General features: G+C 41.2%; 1 protein-coding gene across 4 annotated transcripts in view; it reads right to left on the bottom strand.

Annotated features, from left to right (window-relative positions):
• TBXAS1 (thromboxane A synthase 1) overlaps window positions 1-22,357 on the bottom strand; it is a 237,531-nt gene extending 215,174 nt beyond the window's left edge. The window contains exons 1-2 of one of the 4 annotated variants that reach the window (XM_056512066.1): window positions 22,206-22,357; window positions 11,533-11,722 (exon numbers count right to left, since the gene is read on the bottom strand). In XM_056512066.1, coding sequence (XP_056368041.1) covers window positions 11,533-11,630 — 98 coding nt within the window. In that variant the 5' untranslated portion in view covers window positions 11,631-11,722; window positions 22,206-22,357. Of the gene's footprint in view, window positions 1-11,532; window positions 11,723-14,282; window positions 14,704-22,205 lie in introns of those variants that run through there. The other 3 variants (XM_056512058.1, XM_056512101.1, XM_056512094.1) reach the window with 3 other exon arrangements.
• Between the last annotated feature and the right edge of the window lie 3,090 nt (window positions 22,358-25,447).

The following is a 25,447-nucleotide window of genomic DNA, read 5'->3' as shown; positions in this document are numbered from 1 at the left end:
ATGGTACCAATTACTTGTCTTGTACTCCAGTTAAATAAATCAAAATTGTCTAATGTGCCCAGCCCTGTCCAGATGAGCTCTGCCTTGAAGAATGATCCAGTGCTGGTGAGTGTGAACTCACAGCCTGATGCTGCAGTGACAGATCCTGGAGTGCTGGGGAGAGACTGCAGTTTTTCAAAAACACAGAACAACACATCAACACCAGAATGAAGATATACAAGGCAAAACCAAGGCAGTGTCATAAAATACACTCAGGGTCAATAGCTAACGTCTCTGTTATAAAAATTCTATTGGTTTTACCCAAGGTTATTTCCTTAGCTGCCAGGAGTCATTTGGCTAGAGATGGGATAAGGGGGTTGCTTTGGGCACTGAACATGATCTATCCAATGATCAGATCAGCTACGTTTGGCTGCTTATTTAAGAAGCTGTTTGTTCTGAGTCACTTGCTGTGTGTTTATATATAAGTGTAAATGTATACATACACGGACACTTGCAAGGTGTTTACATGAAAGCTCTCAGGAGCTTTTTGGATGTGAAACCACAATATTTTCCTTCAATTCTAAAGCATGCTGTATCAAAATGACCAAAAATAATACTGCCAAATTTTACTGCCCTCCTGTCCCCCCACTAGTTCCGAGTTCCTTCACATGTCAGAAGCTACTCTTTATTGCAAAAAGACCCATTAACCTAGCAATGTTCAAACTTTTATCACCTTTCTCTGCCCCTGCAAGGATAGATACTACTCCCCCAGGCTCCAGCTTAGGAACATCTGGCTCAGCCACCCTCCTCCTATACAGGAGCATGTCTCAGGAGGGGGAGGTAAGCAGAAGGATTCTGCTGAGATAAGACCTGCCTGCAGCTGCACCTCTGCCAAGGGCTGACCTGCAACTACTCCCAAACTTCTTGAGATTTTGCCATACACTTTACCTACCAGCTCCTCATCCAGACAACCCTCTGCTCTTTCCCTTGCGTGATCTCCTTCCATGGTGCCTCGGGGTCTCAACTCTACCCCTCTGCAACTTCTGGCCATCCACCTCAGCCTCTGAGCTGTTCACTACAGCAAAACTAAAGCAGGAAAGCAAGAGGTGCCATCAGCCAAGGGCTTACAACAGGCTGAAGGGGCAATTCCTATTGCCTTCTGCCAATCTCCTGCCTGCAACAAGCTTGTGCCCAGCCTCAAAGCTGCTGCAGCACTGGAGAGATCTCCTCACTGACACAGGGACACATGCAAGCCCACAGAGCAGCAAACTCGGAATGAGCTTTTTTTTGTTTCACTCTTCTCTGCCACGTTTATGAGGCACTCAGCCTCCCCCAGATTATTTCTTTCCCTCATCCTCCCACGGACAATACTCCAACCCATTCAGAGGGAAGATGCAGTTGCTGTGAATACAGAGTTCCTCCAGCATATCCTCTAGCATTGTTAAACTGCACACTATTAAACAACCAAGCATCTCAACTTTATTAGTAATCTTATTATTACAGCATTGTAAAAGAAAAAAAAAAGGGGGGGTTTTGGTGGTTTTTGTTTATTTTTTTATGAGGAAGCTGCCACTGTCTGGAGGAAACCTGTGCTTTGCACACACAGAAAGGCACACGTATTTCATATGGTGCATTGCAAGCTGCACAGAATAGAAAGCAGCTGGAGGAAAATGGCTATAGAGAAATGGTTCTCCTGGGCATCATCTGTTGATTTGTTTTGTTTATAGAAGGAATGAGATTTTTATCTCTGCTCAAAATATAAAATGCTTCCATGGCACTGAGCTCACTGCTTGGCTATGCTCTCACTCAGGAACGTAAATAAAAAGGGGGAGAAGGAGGGAGGAAAAGGCTTTATTGCACAGAATGCCTAGCAATGTCAAAAATTAAATGGAAAATGTCTACCAGTGACACAGTTGAAGCCTGAAAGAGGAACTAAGTCACCAAGCTACCATGGAAGTAAAGGCCTTCTTATCATGCTTGTTAATGGTTAGAATCTCCTAAAGCTGAGGAGGCAGGTTAGGGATAAATTACCCAAATCCCAGGTCTAAGATCCCTGACTGAGTCATGGCAGGATGAGCATACTTACACTGTAAATACACCAGTCCTTATGAGATTCATGGCCTGAGAAGGCACAGGTTCCTACAGTCCTTCCACCATCTTGTGCCCACCGCTAAAATTCCAAGATTGCTCTGCAGCCTTGCTTGGGGAGGTTCCTCACTCTGTGCCTGACACCCAAGATCTGATGGTCTCTTTCAGGCAGTAACAGACAACATCTCTGTGTCCTAGAAGAACACCAGATGGCTGCTTTTCCACTCAAATTGAGAGCACTTCCATTTATATTGAACAAAAGTTACATCTCAGGAAAGAAAATATATCGTGAAACTGCTAAAAATTTGAATTTTTTATAGTTTTAAAATGCAACTACTAAAGACACAACTACTGAGAGACACAACTACACAAACTGTGAGAAATTATCTGACGTCTAAAACTTTCTAATAGACAAATAAAATTTAAAATACCGTTCTTCTGAAATAGGAAAGGCTCAAGGTTTGTTGCCATATCTAGGAATAGTTCTCATAAAACTGAGGATTCTTTTTCTTTGTACCACCTACTTCTAGCTCTGAAGAGGAGATGAGAGAGAGCAAGCCAGATACATAGAAGTGAAGGCTGCTTAACACTAGTCCAGAACAACTCTGTTTCATGAGCTACACGAGGGGATCTGAAGCGTTTCTGGAACCACCAAGAGGTGTTTGCTCTTCCTGAAGCTGTTGGCCAGAGCTCTGATCTGTACGACTACTGAGCAACTATAGTCAACTCAGGGTCCCATACTGAGTAGAGTTCTTCATAGCATTCAGAGACATTAATCAATCCAGTACAATAGTGCTACACTCAGTGAAAGCTAGTTTTGCTGCTACAAAGCTAATAATGAGAGCTCTGTTCAGAGAGATTGCTTCAACTCAAGCCATGATGAGTATTTCAGAAAATCTTAAAACAGAGATTTGTTAAAGTCTTTGAAGAACAAACTGATCATATTGATACTTTAAAGATGGAAGAGGGCCCTTGCAGTTTTGACCACCATCACTCCCTGTCTGTCATGCTAGCATGCAACCCACTGAAGATCCTTTAGCTGCTCCTTCCTCTCCCAGGATGGCTTTATTTCATCTTTCCCACATTTCAAACCACATGCCTCGACGACCTCTTCAATTGTTATAGCTCTGCTGAGAGGGTGTTTACATAAAAGCTATTTGGAGCTTTTTGGATGAGAAACCACAAACATGCATGCACAGATTACATCAGATTTATTGCCACCGAGTAAGTTAAAACAATACTGAGGGTTACAGGTTCAGAACTCTGCCAAGAGTTCTCATCTGAGAGCATTCATTCAGCAAGAGCTTGTGATCATGCAATTACCAATTACTCATCTCCTCTAAAGTCCGCTGCCTTTTCATCCTTCCCATGCCCCTCAACTCATAAAGAGCATCACAAGGTTTTTCGTGGCTGAAAGGAACTATTCTTTCCAAGGAAGTAGACTTTACTTAGTCCATACAAGCAAGCACACAGCCACTGTCCCATTTCCTACTCCCAACATGCATCTCAGTTCAGCTCCTTTCTTCCAGCCTTAATTTGCCCAAACATGCTTGACCTCAATCTGTAAGAGCCCACTGCAAATTCATATGGAGTCATATCCTGCTGTTTCCAGTCATTCTTTCCAGTCCTCTCCCAGCCATTACTGGGCATCCAGCTTCTTTTACTACTCAAGAAAAAAAAAAAAGTTTTGAATTTTTTCCCTGTTTGTTGCTTCCTTGCTCCCCCAACAACTTCACAGGTACTGCAGAACCGTGAAAGCAGCACCTAGCCAGGAAAAAACAGCCACAGGAGTGGATATGGAGAATCTCCCACATGCTAGATGATCCTTTCATTAAATCTGCACATCACTCCAATCATAGATAACACGTCAAATAAACATGTAAAGCTTAAAAGAAATAGTCACCAGTGTACGCTATGGCATATAAAGCTAGGGAAGGAAGAGGCAGACATGGAACAAACATCATTTTCTCAAGCTCCTCTGCTATTCCTGGGAAAATGAAATAAACGCATATCCAAACCCAAATCAGAAAATATTTTGAGCTCTTTCAGCTGTTTCACAGCAGTTAGCACATACTGAGCTTATGGAACAGTAAACTTTGTTTTCAGTTGAGAAAAAAAAAACAGAACTAGAGAGACAAGAGAGAGAAAAATCTATCAAAAGATTTTGGGTGTGTCAAAGGGAACTGATAAAAAACAATAATATGTCAATATTTTAAAACATTTTTTATAGACAGCTCCATAAAATACTATATAAAACTCCCCTACAGAAGAGCAAGGCATGGAATCAAAGGCATAAATTACCTGTGAGCCAGCAGTGAGGACAAAACAAACATTGGTATGGGTGAAATCTAATGCAAAGACAAAAAGGAGTGAAGAAGAATATGGGCTTTTTTTTTTTTTTTTTTTAATTATGGGAGCAACGCTAAAGGAGATAAGAAAAAAAGAGAACACAGATCTATATTTCAGCACTCTGAGGAGTTCTAACATGTCAAAACTGTTTTAACTTTTCATTTAAGAGGAAAGACAGGCAGGCTGGCAGGACACTTTGTGTGCTATCTGAAAGTGCAGTGACAAAAATCCGCACACCTTGGACACAGGAGGAGCAAGTCCCCCCAGTGCAGGGAAGTCACAGGAACTGCAGTATGCACCCCTGGGGTTCAGGGAAGAGCTGAGCTCCTGGCAGTGCTTGAAGACTTTGCAGCAGATCTGAGGGGCCCCTCTGAGCCTGGCAATTAAAAGCACAGACACAGCAAGAGACAGCCCCAGTGCCATGGATGGAGTCTACACTGCTTGCAGAGCCATCTCTCTGAGGAAGTTGTTTACATTGCTTTCTCCCACCATCTAATTTCAATTCCATTTAAAGCATCACCAGCAGGATATTCAGTTCCTCATGTTCCTCATACTATCAGTAGATGGAGGCAGGAGCTCCTAGAAGATAATCTGAGAGGGACCCAAATATCCCCAAGTTAAACAAAGCAACCTGCCTGAAGGCAAAGACCAGATCAAAAGTTAAAATCAAACTGCTGGTCCAGAAGATCTCAGTGAAGCTCCAGAGCAGGCTCTAAGGCAGAAGCTGCCTGCTGGAGAAGTCAGAGTACTTCCCTCCCTTCCCTCTCAACCCAGTTGAGAGCAGATCCAGCCCATTCCAAGCCCCTCAGGAGGTGGAAACAAAAATGGGATGGATCAGGGGCTGAGTCCAGCTCCTGTTTGCTCTTGAGCCATTTGTGTGCATTATCCAGCTTTGCAGCTCACTCCATTGGACATGGATCTGGAGACCATAGCAAAAAAAAAGGTAAATATACTTGTTTCATGAAAGGAAGCCATCCTATCCCTGTAGGTCTGCCTTTACATACTAAAATCAAACTATGCTTTAATTTGGGATTTAATGGGGAAAGGCATGAAAAAGTTTAAGGAAAAACAAAAACCACAAGGAGTAATAGACTGAAGATTGAGTTTTTTACACAGAGTTTTTAAGCTAAAGTGCACCTTCACAAAAGCAAAAAACTCAGCAACTACTTGAAGGCCTTCAAATAAACACTGCTGGACATGTAATCTCCAAACACAAAACAAAACAAAACTTGAGCAGAGACGGTTTCTGAGTTTTGTGATGCAGTGCAACAAAGCAAAACCAAAGCTGCACAGCATGAAAGACCCAACACTTGTCTGGATAATCAAGGTGTTATAACAACCCCTGAGGATATCCCAGAGAACCTAGGGATCTGAAGCTGCAATACCAACAAGAGAAAACTGTTCTGCTTCTTCCCCCAAAAGTAAGATAACATTGTTTTACCTAAAAGCAGCATAATCAGGGCACTGAGTGAACTTCATTCTAGATTATCAAATCTAAACAAATCTATTTTGTTTTCAGAGAAATAAAGTACTTAGTCATACGTGGCACTTTTCCAAATTATATTAGAAATTATATTCAATAATTTATTCTGCTCCTTCTCAAGCTCACCTAGAGATGCTTGATTTAGCTCAAAGACAAAGCCATATATTGCAAAGCTGTGGGATCAAATTATGTTTGACACATTACTGGGAATTCCAGATTTGCTTGATGTCAAACTGCATGACAAATACAATTCAGTATCTTTTAGATTTTCTTCTGTCATCAACAGCAGTTTGCTGATGTTTCCTGTTGAGTCAGATCCTTCTAGATTTTTTAATGGGACATTCAGATGAAGGGAAGCAGAATGATTTTCACTGATAATGGCAATTTTAGGGGAAAATATTTAAAAACAACCACCAGCTGGTGTTAATACAATATTAAAAACCCCAAAACTTCCCAGCCTTTTGACCCTGTGAACCTGATGCTGGGTTCACTGCAAACAGAGAAGCTATAAAGTTGGAACAGTGGAAGCCTCATTAGGGACCATAACCTGAGATCCCAGATCAGAGGTCAGACTTTTCTGGTCAGAAGGGAGACAAAGACAAGTTCAGCAGCCAGAGTCCAGCAGCAATACAGGAGCACCAGCCCCTGAGCACTCTGTCTACAGAGCTGTGCCTTGTGCAAGAAATGGAAACGAGCAGGCTTTGACACCTGGGCATTAGGATGCCACTCTGAACCTCTCACATCAAAATGCCTGACATAAGAGCAGAGCTGTACATCCTTCTGAGTGTCTGTGGATGCTCCACACCCAAGCCTGTTTCCAGACATAGCCATCCTAGCAGCCCTGTGCCTTTGGTGGCAGCAGTGGCAGGTGGAAAATTAGGGTCTACCTACCCAGAAAGGATGACAGTTTTGTACTGCCTGTCCCTAAGTCTGTCCAGAAATATTATCTGGATGTGTTAGGGAAAATAATCTACTTCCCTTATGCTTGCACTCAGACCACAGACCTAGAGCTCTATATGCCAAATATCTCTTGTAAATAGTGATCTTTTGAGGGGCAAAAATTGGTCCAAGATCTAGGTGGCATTTACTTTAGATAAAAAAAAAAAAAAAAAAAAAAAAAAAAAAAAGTTTCAGCTAACTCAACCCCAAACAACAAGGTTCTGCAAAACCAGAATTAAGTTTTTGATGAAGAAGGATTGCTCTAAACTTTCCCTTCAGAGCCCTTTCCAAAACCACAGATGCAAAGCAATGCCAAACAAGCAATGGTATTGAAGTCACTTGTATGGAAATACAGATCAATTTCTAATTTGGTTTAGTACAGGTATGGCACCAACTGATGTATTCTAATACATGACCCTCATCCAACTGTATGCAAATAATTTAAGGTCAGAGGAGGAAAAATATTAAGTTTAGTTTTCATTCCTTTTTATCAGAGACAGCAAATTCTTTGGGTCAGGATTGACTTGTTCTGTACTGGTTGGGTAGTACCTTGATCTAGGAAGACCCCAATCTCTTAGACTCTCTATACTTGTCTCTAGCACAAGCAATCATTAATATTACTTCAATGTAAAAATGACATATTTCTGAATTACTTAGCTTTTCAGAAACAGACAGGAACACCACTAGTTTATGTTTTGCTATGTTTGAAAGCATACAATTAGACACGGAGCTTACAAATATAAACAAACACTCCCATGCAACCTCTATGTTTCTAAAAAAACTGAGGCTTGTTTAGAGAAAATGTTGATAATCCAGTTTGAACACAGGTATCTGAATGCTGTGACAGCTTCTTCATAATGCTCAGCTTATGGTACATTAAACTTTAAAGCAAGATAAACTCCTGCTTTCATTTTATCAAACATCTACCCAGACAGCAAAAAGAAAGACACAAAGCAATGTTTGCAGCTACAGCCAAACATGGGATATCCAACTCAGCATATGTTTGAAATGAAAATGAACAATATGTTGCATAGATATACTACTGTATGTTTCAATAGAGAATATCACTGGGATTTGTAAATGTTAACCTCATTCTTCCCTTAAGAGTTTGGTTTTATTTCATGCCTAAAAAAACCCCCTGAGATTCACAGAGATTAGGCAAATAGAGACAGTGTTTGCAATTGAGAAAGAAAGTGCTCTTAAAAGAAACTGCTCCGATAATCAGTTTGGGTGGAAGAAATCACAGGGGAGGACACAGACAAGACATTTTTTTAAGAGCACTAAGTGTTGTGCCACTGGTATTACTGAACTTTGGTAGTTAGCCATATTATGCCTTTTTGTGGTCAATAAAGCAGTAACCCGTCTATCACAATAATAATGATGTAGCAACAGACACCCAAGAATCACGATAAGAAGTCTGCAAGAACTTTTACCTACAGAGAACAAGTAGCAAGAATGGGGAGGGTAGAGGATGACTAAATCTTTCAGGAATGAAGAATACAGAAGAGGCTTGAGCAGCTTCTCAATTTAACAGATTACCAAAAAAACAACTTCCCATTCAAATCGAAATAGACTATGTATCCAAAAGGCTTCCTAGTTCTTTCTACTCCCAACGTTAAACCAACTACCTTACAAAGCCTCTCCTTAGAGCTGACTTAAGGTCATGAAGAAGACAAACACTGAGAGGTTATAGTTGCTTCCACTGAGTTAAAATCAACATATTACACTACAAGCATCACCTTCATATTACTCTGATGGCAACGCATAAGAAATCAGAGATGTGCTATTACATGATTTGTTACAAAGAGTTATTGATGATCTTCATTGTACCATAAATAACACCCTAAAAATTATCAAATCATCCAAGTTTCTTCCTAAGACTTGCATCTTCCCTGTAGGTTTATTTTTATGCAGCTACAGCCTTTCCTCCCTTTCCCAATCAACCCTTTCTTCTCTCCCTTTTTCATATGACCTCACTATACCCAAAAATGTGAAGAGATTGGTCTTATCACAGTTTAGCAAGATACCACCTGCCAGCTGAACTGTGACAAATCCCAGCAGGCCTTACAATACACACACTAACAGGGATTGAGGCTGAGCCAATGGACAGCAGCTCAAGGCTGTAATTTAAACCACTGAGTACCCTCATCCACAAAAATTGTGCTAAGGCAAGAGCTCAATAACATGCATGTTGCCATCACCATGTTCCTATTCTAGTATGCATTACTTCTTTTGACTCTCTTCTCTACCTGCAACTGCCTTCTGTTGAGCCTTACTAAGCCTTTTACAGCCAACAAGGTAGACAAACTGCCTTTTCTTTGTACTCACACAGCAGTTGACACAACATGACCCCAATCAATCATACTCTACTACCATAACAAAACTTACAACAGCAAATATTCATTCCCCCCTTTCCCCAGGACTGTCCTTCTGAAAAGACACAATTCTGGAAGAAAAAGCTAAAAAATGAATAATTCAGTAGTTATTAAAAAATTAGGATAAGGCTTACAAAAAAAAACACCTCAAGGGAACCTTAAGAGTTATTACTTTATTATTACTCCTACCATACACAACACTCTTGTTTTCTAACTCCTAGAAGAGCCAGATAATCTGGTACACAAAATGATTATAATAAAAATATTCTCTAGAATTAGAGACCTGCATTTCTATTAGCAACCATTTTACACACTGTTTAAATAATTCCTTGAACCCAAGGTTTCAGTCATGGATAAAGGAAGATGTGAGCATGCATTGAGTTTTACTGATCTGTTTGAACACGCAGGCAAGTATAAAAAACTTTAACAAAATAGACTCAAATTAGAACATTGACAAGTTTGAACAACTACCACACTTGCAGATGTTCTTCAAGACTTTAACCTTAACAGGCTCAGGCACTGCACTTTATTGAGATAAATAGATGTGAACAGCTCAGCTACCAGGCAAACCTACCAACAGCCCATAGTTTCTTTCATTGCAAGTTTAATAACTGCCAGCTTCCCACTGGAAGAGGGATCTGTAGGCACCTGTATTTAATAAGCTACTTAAAAATAAACTTGAATCTTACTTGAATTGTAGATCAACAAGATTGGTTAGTAGTAACCATTGGCAGTTACAAGCATAAAACACTTTTCCCGTATAAAACTTCTGCTTCCTTTTCTTGATGCTTTCACAGAATTCACCTTCAGCCAGGAAAGCAGACACACTGAATGAGGTGCCTCTTCTGTTAGACAATTTCCCACCTCACTGTTATGTTGAACTTTTTAAAGCTTTTATGGTAGGCACTCAATTCAGCAGTAACTGACCATAGCCACGAGTCTGGTTTTACTCTGCAATTAGAGTTAGGTTTATTAATGGCAAGACCAAATGTGCACTAAACCACCATTGTCTTAACTTCAAGGGGAGGAACAGCCTTTCCTAAACTGAACCAGATAATGAGGCCCTGGGCAGGCACACACTAGACAGTACCTAAGATTTACAAGGAGCAGTTCTGGAGATCTCAGATCTGGGCATGTCCTGTGGGGAAGTATCAGGGTATTTCAAATGATTCACAGATGGCCAAATCTCACCAGCTGATCTGCTGCTTTTCTGAAATGTGGGTGTGCCTCTGTCCTCCCTCTCTCCCCCTTAAGCTCCCAGAGATGCACAGGTCTACAGCTGAACATCCTGATCTAGAGCTACTATTCTTTTTCCCAATAAAATTCAGAGGAAGTAGGACTTGGATTTTTGTGATGATTTGGGCAAATCTTGTTAAAAAAGTAGGTTCACCCACCTTTTGATACAGCAACACATGCCAAATATGGGTTTGACCCTTTTTAGTCTCTCTAGACCCTCCCTGGACACAGAAGGAAATTGAACAAAGCTCAACAGGGTGAAAGAATGACAAAATACACGCAAAGTGATCTGTCACTTACATTGCTGCAGCAGTTGTGCTAAACTCAGAGAGCCATCACTATTCTCTTCTAGATTAGCTCTAGATTTTTGCTGGATGGTTTTTTTTTTCTGCAACAATCACTGAAACCTTTTCTTGAACACTCATACAATTGAGGGAGAAAATAATCTTGTACTGGGAAGCAGGATTTGAAGAGATATGCAAGTAAAAAGTTAGCAAACCACTCCCAGTTCAGCAAATATAATTTCAGAAATAATTTGTTAGGATGGAGGGAGATTTTTTTTTTTTTTTCATTTCAGCACAGCTCACTGCAGTACTTACTGTGCTAACCATTATGGCTGCTGTTATTCTGATTTGTGTCCACTAGTCAGTGTGTAAAGAACAAGAGAGGAAATTCAAGCAGCACTTAAAGTCTGTACACTTAAGCCAAAGAACAAGTGTGCAGAACAGTAGAGAGAAGAGGTCCAGCAAGTACTTGGTTTCTTTCTGACCTGGACCAATATTCCTGCTGCCCAAAGAAATGAATAAGAAACCAACAAATAAGTTCTTAACTTAGAAGACAATTTTTGTTAGCAGTTGGTAAAGCACTTACAATACAACATTGCAAGGAGAGAATTCTCTAAAAGCATCATGAGTTTTGTGAGGATTTATTGCACTCTCGGCATCCAAACCAACTGCCCCTCCATTTCCCTCCTAGGAAATTACATTCCAGTTTCCCCTCATGGATAAAAGACTCTACAGATGCTGGCAGTGCTTCAGCAGGGGTTGTGTCTGATATGCAACCCATCTCACCACTATCACTTACCAATACAGCAGGACCAGGAAGACTGCAAGCAAAGCCAGGGTGACTGTGGTACTGTTCATTTCTAGGGAGGCAAGTGCCAGAGGATCTACAGGCTCCATTTTCCTCCACTACAGCTCCAGCCTCGAGTGCTGTGTGCAGGGGAAAGCTCCGCAGGGGCTGATAAAGCCTTCCACAGCTAAATGAATGACATCTGCAGCAAAACAGGAACCGAGAGAGCAAAAACATGTCAAGCACAAACTGCAAACCTTTCCTCTTCTCATCGGCTGCACTCTCTGAGACAGAACTCGAAGGTTCCCCGAGTGGTAGAATGTAGCAATTTTCCCCCTCCCACTGTTGTTGACTGTCATGCCAGTAAATATTTACATACCCACCACTTGAGACATCAGTGTTGCTGAATAGGCTTTTAGAATTCAAGTATGGCAAGCTGGGGAATGTGTGGGGAAAAGAAATGGGGAAGACAGCCTGACCTTGTTACAGATCGTAGAAGAAAAATATAAAGGCACTTTAGGGGTGCCCTGACATACAAACAGTGGTGTTTCCTAAAGTAACTAAAATAGAGCATTTTTGAAATATAAATCTTCAATAGCACTTAATTTCCAAGACAGTTATACCTTGTAAGAATGGAACAAAGTAGTATTAAATTACCATAACTAAAAAGGAGGAATTAGAGGAAAACTGGTCTAATGTGATTCCTAGAATGCATACAAAGAGAGAACTAATGAGCATAAAACCCCAATTTTTTGGGGTAGTACCAGACCCATAAATCAGCATCTGCCACACTGGTGAGTCCACACAGATAGCAGTGTTTGGGCTGTATCATCTCAAGTTCATGAGGGCTACAGCGAATTTTCCTGGCTCAATGCACTGTCCCCCTTGGAGGCAACACTAACCAATCTCTCCAGAGATACTTTGGCTATCCCTATGTTGTATTTCTAGTATCAGATTTAACACCAATATGGTAAAATCTACATTATGGCATAGTCCGGCTGCCACAGCGCCTTGAACCTGCACACAACAATCAAGTTTTGACTGCAGTTCTGGAAATGGTTTGTTCACTGCATATGAATTTTTCAGCTTTCTTCCATATTTTCCTGCCTGCAGACCTCAAGCATGTTTTAAGCATCTGATCCAGTCCAATTAGAAAAGTAAACCAAAGAAACACCTTGAAGCACTTCTACAAGAGAAGTCCACCAACCTGTTATACAAAGTAACCAAATTCCATGATCAAAAACTCTTCAGGACAACAATATCAGAAGTAGTAGCTTGCAAGTAAACACCTCTGCCCATGACAAAATTCCCTGAACTGTCCAGTATTGTTTGTTACTTTTGTTACTTATGAAACCACAAATTCTCATATATGTGCTTCAGAGTTCTCACTCATCCTAAACAACTTATTTGAAAGATAAGGAAACCAGTGCTATGCAAAAACTTGGTCTGTGAATTATATGGTAACCTTGAGAACCAGAAATTCTGTAAAATCTGATTCTCATAACACACCTGATGAAGAGTGGTTTCTTCTCTTGCTACCCCAAGACAATAGCTTAGATTTAATGTTCAAGGCTTCTTCAATATCACTGTATTATATTTCCTGCTTTTATCAGAGAAGTTAATAATATAGGTATCAGAAAAGTAAAGTCTCTAACACAATGGAGTTTAATTTTAAGAAGATTTGGCTCTACTCTAACTGAATCACTGCTATTTTGGTTCTCCGTGCTTCACAACTGCATTAATTCCCTTCCAGCCTCAGATCCTTATAGAATAAGTAAAAGGTGCTAACCACCTCATCAGCTCCACGGAATAGCGACGTAGCTCACAGAAAACCTTGCTTCAGGTATTAACAACTCCACTGCTATTCTAGGTCAATAACAGCTCTGCTGCTTTGCTGCTGCTGCTGCTGGAAAGTTCTCCAAGAACAATTGCTACAAGATTCAAGACCAGCGACACAAGGAATTAATCAGTGGGCGCAAGCTAATCCCAACTAGCAACCAATCCTATGGGACTTTCAGAAAAAGAAAAAAAAGTCACACATTGATATGCATCAGTCTTTTCTAAAAACTGAACCAACCACCACAAGGTTGGAAGACAAGAAATATTATTCCAATTTCACTTTAATTTATTTGGCTTTTTAATAAAAGACATTTTTCTACACATGGAGGACAGTTGTTCTCCTATTAAAATCAACTGCACTTACTCGTATCAACCCACATAGGTCAAGTACAGACCTCACTTGTTTTTTAAGAAGCACTGGAGCCCTTTCCCAGTCACATTGAGAGACAGGAGGTATGAATATTTCTTAAATACATGCTTAAGAAAGAACATAGGGTCTCACATCAGAATCCAGTTTGGAAGAGAACACATAATCAAGCTTTTTTAAAACTTTCTTTTAATCTTTTTCTGCTGTTGATGGTGGGGTTTGTTTTGTTATACTTTTTAAGCCTCATCACCTGCTTCTTGCTGAAGGATTTTAACTTGGCACCTCCAACCATTAAGAAGGGTGGCAAGCATTGATTCTAAAACCTGCCTGGAGCACTTCTCAATTACACACTTAAGAGTTACCATCTTGGAGTTAGGACCTCAGCTCTGCGAAGTCACACAAATCCACATGATACTTGTGGGGGGAAAAGGAGTCAGGGATGCAGAGAGCAATGAAAACAAGCTATTTATCAATCCTGAGAACTTTCTTTACAAGCTTTTTACGTGAGAAATACCATCCTAATTAACAATTAACAGCACAGATATTTTTCACCAACCTCCAAGTTCCTTTTGTGGAGTCACGCTGGCCAGTATGGTAACAGTATCAAAGAGCTAGGGAGACAAGGTCCTCCTTAACCGCAGGCTGGAGGAAGCCAGAGACAAGCAGAAGAGAGCCCTTTCCTGTCAGACTGCTGTGAGTCAGCAGCAGTGCCTGCGTTTGCATCCACAAGGCTCCCCTCAAGACTGCATCTACCAAGGCTTGCAGCTCCTTGACACGGTGCCATCCACGCTCTTCTCTTCCGCAGCAATTAAAGTCCACTGATCACTCTCATCGCAAACAGATGTTGACTAAAACCTTCACTGAAGAGCCCCATCTCCTCCTTCACTCCCCAGCACTGCCTGGGAGCTCCCCAGCAAATGACAGGAGGAGTTCAGTGCTGAGCAGCCAGAGCTGCAGCCTGCACACACGCTCCCAGCAGTAGCTATTAAACAGGGAAGTACACAATAGCATTCAAAGTCTGAGAGGCTGAATTGTTCCTCAACCGAAAAAGAACAAAAACCTGGCACCCAGACAATCCAGGTTTTACAGGAAGCCTTTGTGCCTTACAGCCCTGTCTGAGTCCAGTAATATTTTCTGTAAATGCTCTTCCAAAACAATGCATTTCAACTTCCAAAGGAATACAACTGTGGCTGTGAGCCTCAGCAATGCTTGACGTACGCAAGTATTGTTCCAACATGAAATACAGAGTTTATTACAAAGCAGGATTATAGACCTTGCCAGTAAACCTAAATCACGTTAAGGATTTTGACCTCTCTTCAAAGCATATCAAATGGAAAGTATACTCTCATATTTCAGGAGCTACTGAATACACCAGCTAGACTAACCACACAGTCCTGCTAATGACCAAATTCAATTCCTCTTGTGCTATTGTACTTCATATATTTTAGGTCTATAACAATCTAATTAAGGCTGAGCCACACCAACTTTATGATAGATGAAGAAAGTCCAGGAAGATGTTACATTTTAATTTTACAGCAGTTTGTGTCTATAGAAATTTATAGCATAGTCTTCAGATCAACAAAATTCTGCTACAGACAGCTTAGCCACAAAATACTGCAGACAAAATACCACACAACAGCTTAAAAAAAGAGATTAATCAGGGACTAGTTTATGTCTAAGCTTTAAAAAAGGCCATGTAACAAAATTTGTAAGTATATATGATGATAACTTATCTTAAATCAAAAACCTTTCCAGAGCCAAATGAATTCTCAACATCTTGAAGGTAGACTAATCAAATAAAACCAAAAAAATTTCCAGAGGCACATTTCACAGAGGTTTTCTTTTTTTCTTTTTCTTTTTTTTTTTTTTTTTAATTTAAAGCAACCTTAATATCCAAAGTACTGGGAACAATAATGTATTGGAATAGACGGATTTACAGTGGCCATCTGTGACTTAATTATTGCCATCCCTGTTCAAGGATTGATTAAGCAGTTTAATCAGATGATTCTGTACTCCTGCATGATAAACTATCACAAACCACCCAACAGACAGACCACCAAGGCAACAGAGCCTACTAATAATGATCCTGCTCTACATTCAAAACAGACAGGAGCACAAAAAGGACATCGTGAGCTCATGGGAGATTCTTGAGTCACCTTGAATAAAATCACTCCAATAAAGTGGATCTCAAAAGGCAAACACAGTAACTGTGAAACCACACTGAGGAGGCCACTTTCATGACTGAGAAGCAGAAATACACACTTTTATGCTTAAGTTGTTCTGCCAAGTCAGAACCTGGTTATATTAACCTAAATGCTTCTCAGAAAACAGGCATGCAATTTAAAATTCTAGGAAAGCTAAAATACTATGCAAACTTGTACTTCACAAACAAATTTAACCTAAGCTACCTAAAAGTTATGGTACTTCAAACACAGCCAGTATCTTAGAGGCTAAAAAACTCATTATGCTAACTAAATGTTGTGCCACTGTACTAAGTCCCCCTTAAAGCAACAAGCTGTAAGATATCCTAGTTATTTCAAAGAACTCCTCTTAGAAAATGGCATAGATTTTGTGGTCAAAAGGAATGAAAGTTTCTTCTTCTTCTTGCTGTGAGAGTTCAGAATGAGTTTCTAAAATAAAGTAACCTTTGCTAATAGTGACATTAAGATCTTGTAGCCCCAGTGAAATTCCACAGAAAGCAGAAATTAGTGTAACATCTGCTGCCCATCACCAGTCATTTCTAAGCAAATTAACTTTATTAAATAATGGGTAAATTGTTTATATTTCTATAGCTTTCTTTAAAAACATTGATTGATTCAAGCAATTCTATAATTTCATTGCCCTATAAACTTGACTGGAGATAAATAAGGATTTATGTTCACAGATCAATAGTTCCACATTCGCAGCAAAAGCCAAAAAACCCTGCCTATACTAGTCTTGTAGTTGCAGAGAAACATATAAATGTTTGCAAAAATACTATGGTAAGAGCTGTTAGGTTATAATTTTTTTCTGAAGCTCGGTTTTTAAACACCTTGAAAAATATCTAACCTTCTTTGTCTGACTGAAATGCTACTCTAGGTAACAAATTCCAGGCTTGAAATCTCCAAACCATGTTTTGATACTGGATCACATGTCAAAAGAACTGTGAAAAACTTAACAGAAGTACTTTGTTCAACAACTTAATTAAATAAACTTATAGACTAATACAATGCATTTATCAGTACCCTGTCAAAATTCAAAATGACAAATGGGAAACGCACCAAAAGTCTCAAAAACCTTGAACCTCAAACAAGGTAAAAAACTATTCCTCGCATAAGATTCAGTGTTGTTTTTTTTCACATATCTCATGCTCCCAGAAGAAACTCCAGAATGGAGAATGTGCCCATGGATTATATGACCTTTAGCCTGACAATAATGGTAGAACTCTTCCCATCTGGGAACTGTGGGCAGTATAAGCTCTTCCTTATCTCTAGCTGTCTAAAACCAGAGGGTTTGGATACAATTGTACCTCTGAGATGAATAAGACAGCAAAAAGAGAGAGCAAATAGATGTGCAATGTATTAGATGATACAAACATGCCAAAACCAGAACAGGTACTGCATCTTACTATTGCCACTTGTCTCTGCACAGAAGAGGTGGTAAACTGGCAAAAAGGAAAAAAAAAGAGGTGACAATGAAGCAAGTCAGACTAAAACTATTGCCACAGCACTAGTTCTCATACCTCAAGAAGCCCAGAAGCTCTTAGTTTATATCCACATGTAGAAATGCAACCTGACTGTAAAGAAACTCAAACTGGCAGTAGAACGAATCACTGAGGACCAGTGCTTCAGTAATTCAAATAGTGGCATCTACAGAACCACTTCCTGAGATGCAGAAACATCCCTTCACAGGACACTGTCCTGGAGATCATGAGGTGCAAGGTTTGGTAATGCTGCTCTGACTCGTGCAGATGTGGTAGGGGATGCTGTTGCCCTGTTGTCTCTTGTGCCTTTGAAAATGTTCCCCATGATAAGCATCCAAATTTACAATAACTGCCCTGTGAACAGCCACAATGAATATTAATATTCTCAGATGGCAGTAAGAACACAAAATGTATGAGGGACTGGAACACACAAAGCTGGGGCAGGAAGACACATAGAACCTTCACACCATGGGGCAAATGCATATAAATTACCTTGAAATACCCTCTTTTCATTCATGCCCCTATACAGAGTGTATTTGCTGTCTAAATGTATGCATCACATGATGAATAGTTCTTGGTAGATCATGCCAAATATTCCCAAAGGCCTTCTTACCCATATGAAAGGGAGCACAGATAACCAACATGCAAATTACAGCCCCCTTATATGTGGCAGAGAAGCACATGCAACACACGGGCAGCTTTACTCTGGTTCAGCCTTTTGTGCTTTCCCATTCATTTCCCATTCATTTTTGCTGCAGACCTTTCTGCTGACCACTTGTACACTAATTCACCAAATCAGAAATCTCTTCAGCTATCTCATTCTCAGCAGATATGTTGTAACACAGACATGAGTAACTGGTGAGGGGAGAGAAAAAAAAAAATAAAAAAAAAAAAAATTATGCAATCACAAAACCAGCACTTCCAAACCTCAAGCTCTTTCTGAACTCTTGGTTTAGCTGAGTTTTTTGCTACTTGTAGCACTGGTTGTTCATTTGTGCAATTGTGATAAATACAGGTTTTACTGGGGGTAAAGACTGTCCAGCTCAAAGCAAGGAAAAAAAAGTGCTCAGAAGCTGTGAAATTCAAAGGATCAGGGCTAAAATACTAATTAGACTATTTTAATTGCTCAATTAAAAAATGCATGTTTTTTCCTGCAGTCTCGTAGATCTGAGAGTAAATCTGTGATTTCTGAATGCCTGAGGTTAGCAATACTTGCAAAAGGGCATGAACCCAATAAGCTGACCTATTAGCCAAGGGGAGAGGTTAAGTGGAAGACTAAATAACCTGACGTTATGAGTTGAAACATCAAGAAAAACTTAGTCTCAACAAGATTTCAACCCTGCTGACACTCCTTTTAACTTCATCTCTCAAAGTGTACTGTGGTTGGGATTTGTGCCTAAAGTTTACATTGCCCAGCCTCCCTCCTACCTTCTGATGCCTTCCACCAAGTGGCAGATAAGCCCAGCCTCATATTGTAGCTGGGCTAGTACGAAAAGGAAATATGTATCCTTCTCAGGGTATGGGGGACTTTCTCCTGAAGAGCCTCAGCTCTGTCTGTGGCAGCTCAGGCTAACAAGAAATTCCCAGGGACAAAGGGAGGTTATGATGAGCTGTAATTCAGAGGGGCCCCCGCAGATGCACATGAGTATTTTAAGGGTGTAACAAAGAATTTTTGGAAGTCTGGTGCATGTGGGTGCTCTCTGTCCTTGTGTGATGCACTCAGCTCTGTGTATGTAGAGCACCAACTCCAAACATAAAATATTGTTTTTCTCTCAGTATATGTAACTCCAATGAACCTTATTGGAGCACTGAGGGTACACTGAGAAGATTACACTCCTTAATGTGCAGTTACAGCTGTACTGTAAATGCAACATTACATGCTTTCTATTATGGTTCAAGACCACTCCACTCTTCAAGACTGTTATAAACCCCAGAAAACAGGGGTTCATAATGGAAACGCTGAAACACACAACTCTAAAAACCCCAGCAGAGAGGAAATATAGCTATAAATTCAGCTTTTCTTTTCCAGCATACACATTGGCAAGTTATGAATAATATGTATTTCTACACTTACAACAGACAGATGCACACACTGCCCAGGGTAACCTTTGCTGTAAAGGTGGAGGATGGAAGGAGCTCAGAGTGGAAAGAGCAACCTTTCATCTTGTGTTTTACAGAGTTACTTCAACTGCAATGATGACATAAACCCAGCAATTGAAATTTAGTAGCCTGTGCACCAGGGCTGAATTTTGAATGCACTTTTTTTAGAAAGGGTAGGTTATGTTTCATGGTCAACAAGAAAAAGAAATGAGCCCACTCAAATCCCCTCAGCCTTCTTTGTTTTTAAAAAAGATTGGCTGTTAGGATTCCATTTAAATGACATTGGAAATCAGCTTGCTATCCATTCAAAATCAGATATTCTATATATATTCCCTTCTGTATATAATCTGGTCCCTATCTGCTTAACACTACCAAGAAGCAAAATTTGGACTTGCAATTACTTGACTTGCTAACGTAAAAAACCCTGCTCTATTTGGTAAGAGAAAGATGGGCAGGCAACTGTACTACTGTGTGGCTGAGGCATTTGGGGATTTCTTCAGATATTAATAGCAACTGCAGAGGTGGGTCAATATAATCCCATTAGCCATATCACACTGCAAGATTTCTGGTGGGTATGAGGAAAAGAAAACAAAACCAACACAATTGCCATCTGGGAGGAGTGCTAATGTTGGGTAATTAGGGAAGTCCATGCCTGTTTTAAATATTGCTGCCTGACTGTCAGGTGGGGAAAGGTAGAGTAGGGAGGTCCATCCTCCTTCAGCACCAGGAGGGAGGGGGCCAAGGCCCCCAGCACTGCTGCTGCCTGCACAGGGCTTGGTGCCACCACCACCATCCTCCTCCTCGGTCACCTGCCCTGCCCCAGGGTTTCAGTGGCACCCCCAGCCATCACACTTCTCTGGAGACTTTATTGCAGGAGTTCTGACACCTGGCTTAAGCCACCATATGTACTGTCCTTGTACAGAGAAACACTCAAAGCTCAGCGAGGCTGCATGCATAAAAAACAGGTATGATCCCTGGTTTTTATATTAGTGCTGTTCACATTTGAGAAAGTTTTTTGAATGTGTAGAGAATCCTTTCCGATTGAGATGCCCCTATGAACTAATTTCTATTCCAATTCAGATGTGCTTATAAGTTATTTTCTATTACAAATATATCAGCAGTGCCACTAATCAGTCCATGAGGTACATGAAAAACTTCACTTGGAAAGCAGCCCATAAAACCTCCCCATTACAGCTGCTGGGATTTTTAAGGTAATGGATTAATTGATAGAAGGTTTAGAACTTCTTACCAGCACCTCTAACACTAGCTGTATCATCCTCATTTCAGATCTGAGGGCACTGTGTTTGACCTCTCTGCATGTTCGATTCATGAAGGACACCAGCTCTTCATCTTTCTGCCTTTCCATAGGACAGCAGATGCCACAGTGTGCAAACCCCACACACCCAAAACTGTATCTCTCACTGACCCAGAGCTGACAAGCCTCTCAGCAGGAAGGGAATTGCCTCCTTGTCCAGACCTGTTCAGTTCAGCATTTGGCAACTTCTGCAGAGACCAACAGCAAAGCTACTTTACTGCTATTAAAAGGGCAACACAATTCCCAGCACAACTGGGAACAGCCTTTCACATCTTGTCTTGGGTGACACCTTTATACTAGGAGGGTCTCCTGTCTTCACTTCCACCTTTTTTTTGTTTAAATAGGGTCTTGCATCAGTAGCCTTAGCTAAACACTCCCACTCTGCTCCCACAGTTTCCAGCCTGCCCATTGCCTGTTCCTTCACCACAGAAGCAGTAGCTGAGAACCAGTGACCCTGATCATAAGTAATGCATACAACAAATCTGTGGTCTTCAGAATAATGAGTAAATTACTTGTAGGAAAGGACCACAGGGTATAATTGTGTCATTGAACCAAGTCTCCATGCACAGGGCATTGCTATCTCATGTACACTTAGCCCTGGGAGGTCTGCAGTGTCCTTTTGCAAGGTATTTACCACAACTCTCTGGCAAATTTACACGCAGGTATAAGGACTAACAGCGTGGCTGGAATAGCTTCCCAGGTGCCTGCTTGCCAAAGGATCACAGCCAAAATGTTCAGAAGTGTTTTACCTTACCCAGGAAGCAACAAAACCATTTCTCCTCCCTCTGCTATCTGACCACCATTCTGTTTTATTAAGCAGCAGGGTAAAACGGAAGTATTCCCAAGGATTTTCACTGTAGTGGTCTGAACAGCCTGAAACTTTGAGTTGCCTCTGGTTGAGCAAACAGTAGATACGCTGGAAGAAGGAAATGTACACAGGCAGAGTCTATTGCAGCCACATATGCAAATGTGTATTTGTCCATTTCTCTCTACTAAGACCTAGAAAGTCAACTTGAAAGGAAAAAATATACTGAAAAAGCTAGCTTAAATTCAGCTGTAAGACCCTTATTAGAGAAAGGTTTAAAGCCCCTCTAGGGGAGTGGGATCCCTACCCGCACTTTTTGTAAGACTGAATGATTATTTATCCCACTAACCTTTACCTGAAGGAGCCAAGACATCTCACCACGGCTGCAGGGGACAATGGCACCTCTCCCCGGCCCCACACGCCGACACTGAGCGCTGCCAGCCAAGCCAAACTCCAATGGCTCTGCCAAGGATGTGCCACAGGAGCGGCATGGCAAATCTTCCCGGCCAAAAGCACGGGGCAAGCAGGACAAGGATGGACCACAGGATTTACACAGAAAATCCCAGCAGATCCCTACCTTCAGAGGTGTCCCTCGGCGGTTCCTGGTCGGGGTGCCAGCCGCAGCTGCCCTGCAGCAGCTTGAGGGCAGCAGTGGGGCGCGGAGCCATCGCCGCCTCCCACAGAACCGACAGGTGCTGGCGCAGCTGCCAGGCAGGGCCGCAGGACTACAACTCCCAGGAGGCCCCGCGCCTCCCTGCCCCGTTCCCCTGGGCTGCCCCCCGCCACGCCCTCTGGGGGCTGTAGTTCCACCATCACCCCCAGCCTCTCCGGCTGGCATGCTCTTGCTGGGAAAGGCTTTGCGTGGCCGCGAACGAAGCTAATACTCTGCGACCTTCAACATGTTTCTTTTTTTAAAAGTCTATGTGTGTATGTCTGCAGTACAAAGAAAAAATAAAAAGAGGCACAAAACTCAGCAAATAATTTTATCTCCAGCAAGGGGAAAATGGGAAGTTAGTGTACTTCCAATTGTCTTTCTGCTTCTGATGGGGGTTCTTTGGTTTGCTGTGAAGGGAGAAGGGAAAAAGTGAAAAAAAAAAGCTCATAGACAAGTGTTGCCAAATAGCTTTGCAAAATCAGATGGGAAAAATTTAAATGTTCCCATATACTAATTAGTTAATGACTGGCCTCAAGCCTGCAAACGTGCCGATACTTAACTGTATCCTCCACTGAAGTGAATGCAATTGGATCTCATACTCCAGTTGTTCCAGTAACTCAAGGCCTCTAGAAATTATAAGCATGGGTTAGTAATGCTGAGATTTTAAAAGTAATTAAGGGCTTATCCACATTGGGAGCTGCTGCGGAATAGTTTCTCTTGAGTAACTCCCCTTCCCTGTGCTGGACATGTATTCCACACTAACACGGTTTTATTCTGAATTAGTTGGCCCTTTTCAGGCTTTCAGTTCACAAGCTACCTTTGCCCACATTGATGAACTCATGCAAGGTAAACCTAAATTGCATGTTCTGTTTTTACCTTGTGTTCAAGCTTTCATTTAGGCATTTGTTCCCAAAAGCTAGGCATTTCTTTTGAAAACTAGAGGTGGAGTTTCTCACACAATCACTGCTGCCCTGAATTTGGGAGATCAATAGGATCACTAAATGCCATGAGACTCACAAAAAACCCCTTTGGGAGCATGGCCCTATTTGCCTAACTGTATATGTTTGTTTATCTAACACAAGGCTGTGCAAAGGAGAGAAAGTTCTTCTTTCAGAGTAAAATCTGCTCTTAGTAATTAGTCCTTGAGGATAGCAAGTTTTAACAACACTTCACAGAGAACAAAAATTCATCATCTGTCCAGAATATAGCAAAAGCTTCAAAGTTTTGCGCAATTTGTATTAATTGCATATGCATTAAAAAATACCAACAATATTGATGTACAACGAGCCAGAGAAGTTCTACTGAGACCAGTAGCTATTAAACCCATGGATAAATCAACAGGTCCCCTTTACTTGAGGTGAAGAAGAGGAGAAGGAAAGGTCCTAAGCAACAGGAAATAATAATACATGAGTAATGCAGGAGGTTTTAGTGTCCTGACAGGTGGTACCCATAAAGACTTCTTATCTTCTATGCAGGACCACACCTTGGCCATCTCTGCAGTTGCAGGGCAAGGTTTCTAAATGAAGAAGACTTCCCAGATGAGGAGCACATGATGTAGAGGCAGATACTGAGTCCTGCCGGAACTGCAGAGGACACACACTGCTCCATGGCTTCCAGCTCTGAGGCACAGCCCAGCTCTGCATGGGACTGAAGGGAAGCTGCAGGGCTTCTGCACCCAAATCAATCCACTGAATGGTTTCTGGATTCCATCTGGCCCAGGGAAGGGTTTAGCTGCTTTGCAAGGCACTACAGCTCATCTTGTACTTCTAGAACAAATTGGCAGCACATGAATAGCATGCTTAAGCCGTAACCCAGATAAGCCTTCCAGGATAATTGAGATTCTAAAGTATGTGACTTTTTATAGTAAGTTTTCATAGACTTGCTAGAAAAATGTGAGTTTTGACCTAGCACTTTTCATTCCAAGAGTTCTGAATAATCTATTTTAATGCAGGTTTAGAAAAGAAGAAAAAAAAAAAGCATGCTTTTTTGACTTCAAGTTCAATTGATTAATTACCATCATGCAATTTATATCAGAATGCCTGTATCAAAGCAGATAGATACATGGAAGAGCTGGAATGGATTGCTTCCCAAAATCTTGTGGCATTAAGAGTGGAGTTATGTTTGCTTTCCTTTTTTGTTTTGAACTCTCTAGCACTATTTGACTGAGGCAGTCTCTCTTAATAAAAATGAGGTGTAGGAGAACTGCTTTTGTGAATGCACAGGGTTATTACTTATTTCAACAGGTATTTTGCTAGTTTCTGACCTGCATAACTACAAACACCATGAATAAGTCTATTGAAACTGCTAAGGTCCATCTAATGTTTAAATCTTCCTACTTCCCTAAACAATAATGGACTCAGTCATCTATTATTTGAAAGAATTCACAGATAATATCAGAATAAAGAGGAAGCATGGATAATACAGCACAAGACCCTCCTATTGTTTCACTAGAATAGGGAAATCCACTGGAGACTAAACTTTCTATAAACACTGGTCTGACACTGGCTGCCCTTCTTCCCTCCCTGAGGAGCCGGATGATGTGGGGAAGCTCAGCCCACCCCATTCACCTGACTGCCTGTAACCCAGAGCTGACAGACTTGCCATATGTAAGGGACACAGCAGGATGAACATGCTTCTTTTCCCATATGGAAAGCAGATGCAAATTCCAGGTGCAGATGATTTCCCAAAAGCAGAAGGCAGGACAAGAGGAAAAAGCGTTTAATGCCCATGATGGCAGAGCTGAAAACCCTTTCATAGGGGAGCTGTGAACACCCTGCATCTCCATGTACAGAGAAGAGTAAGTCAAATTCACAACACCATGCAGGTTCATCTGTAGCAAAAGTTTTCCACGTTGCTTTCACGTTTTGAAAAAATCAGAGCTTCCCTCAGCCTGTTCTCTTAAACACCTAGTAGGCAAGGGAAAAATGGAGGAAGAGCCAAAATAATGTCGTTCCAAAATGCTGAGCATCAAAGCAAAGTGCCCAAGGACTCCTGTTTCCCCTGAACACCTTTCACAGCTGCACTCTGGTTTCCTGGGCACTTGGCTGAGGCAGCAGCTGGGGCTGCCCTCTCACTCCATTCCCATCAGCATCCCAATGTGCAGCCTCAGGGGACCTGCAGGGTATTTCCATTGGCTTTGACTGACCACAGGTGAGCAGGGCAAT

Source organism: Oenanthe melanoleuca, chromosome 1A, assembly GCF_029582105.1.
Source record: "Oenanthe melanoleuca isolate GR-GAL-2019-014 chromosome 1A, OMel1.0, whole genome shotgun sequence".
Classification (NCBI taxonomy): domain Eukaryota; kingdom Metazoa; phylum Chordata; class Aves; order Passeriformes; family Muscicapidae; genus Oenanthe; species Oenanthe melanoleuca.
Note: the sequence above shows the minus strand (reverse complement) of the source record. Positions and strands in the feature narration are given on the sequence as shown.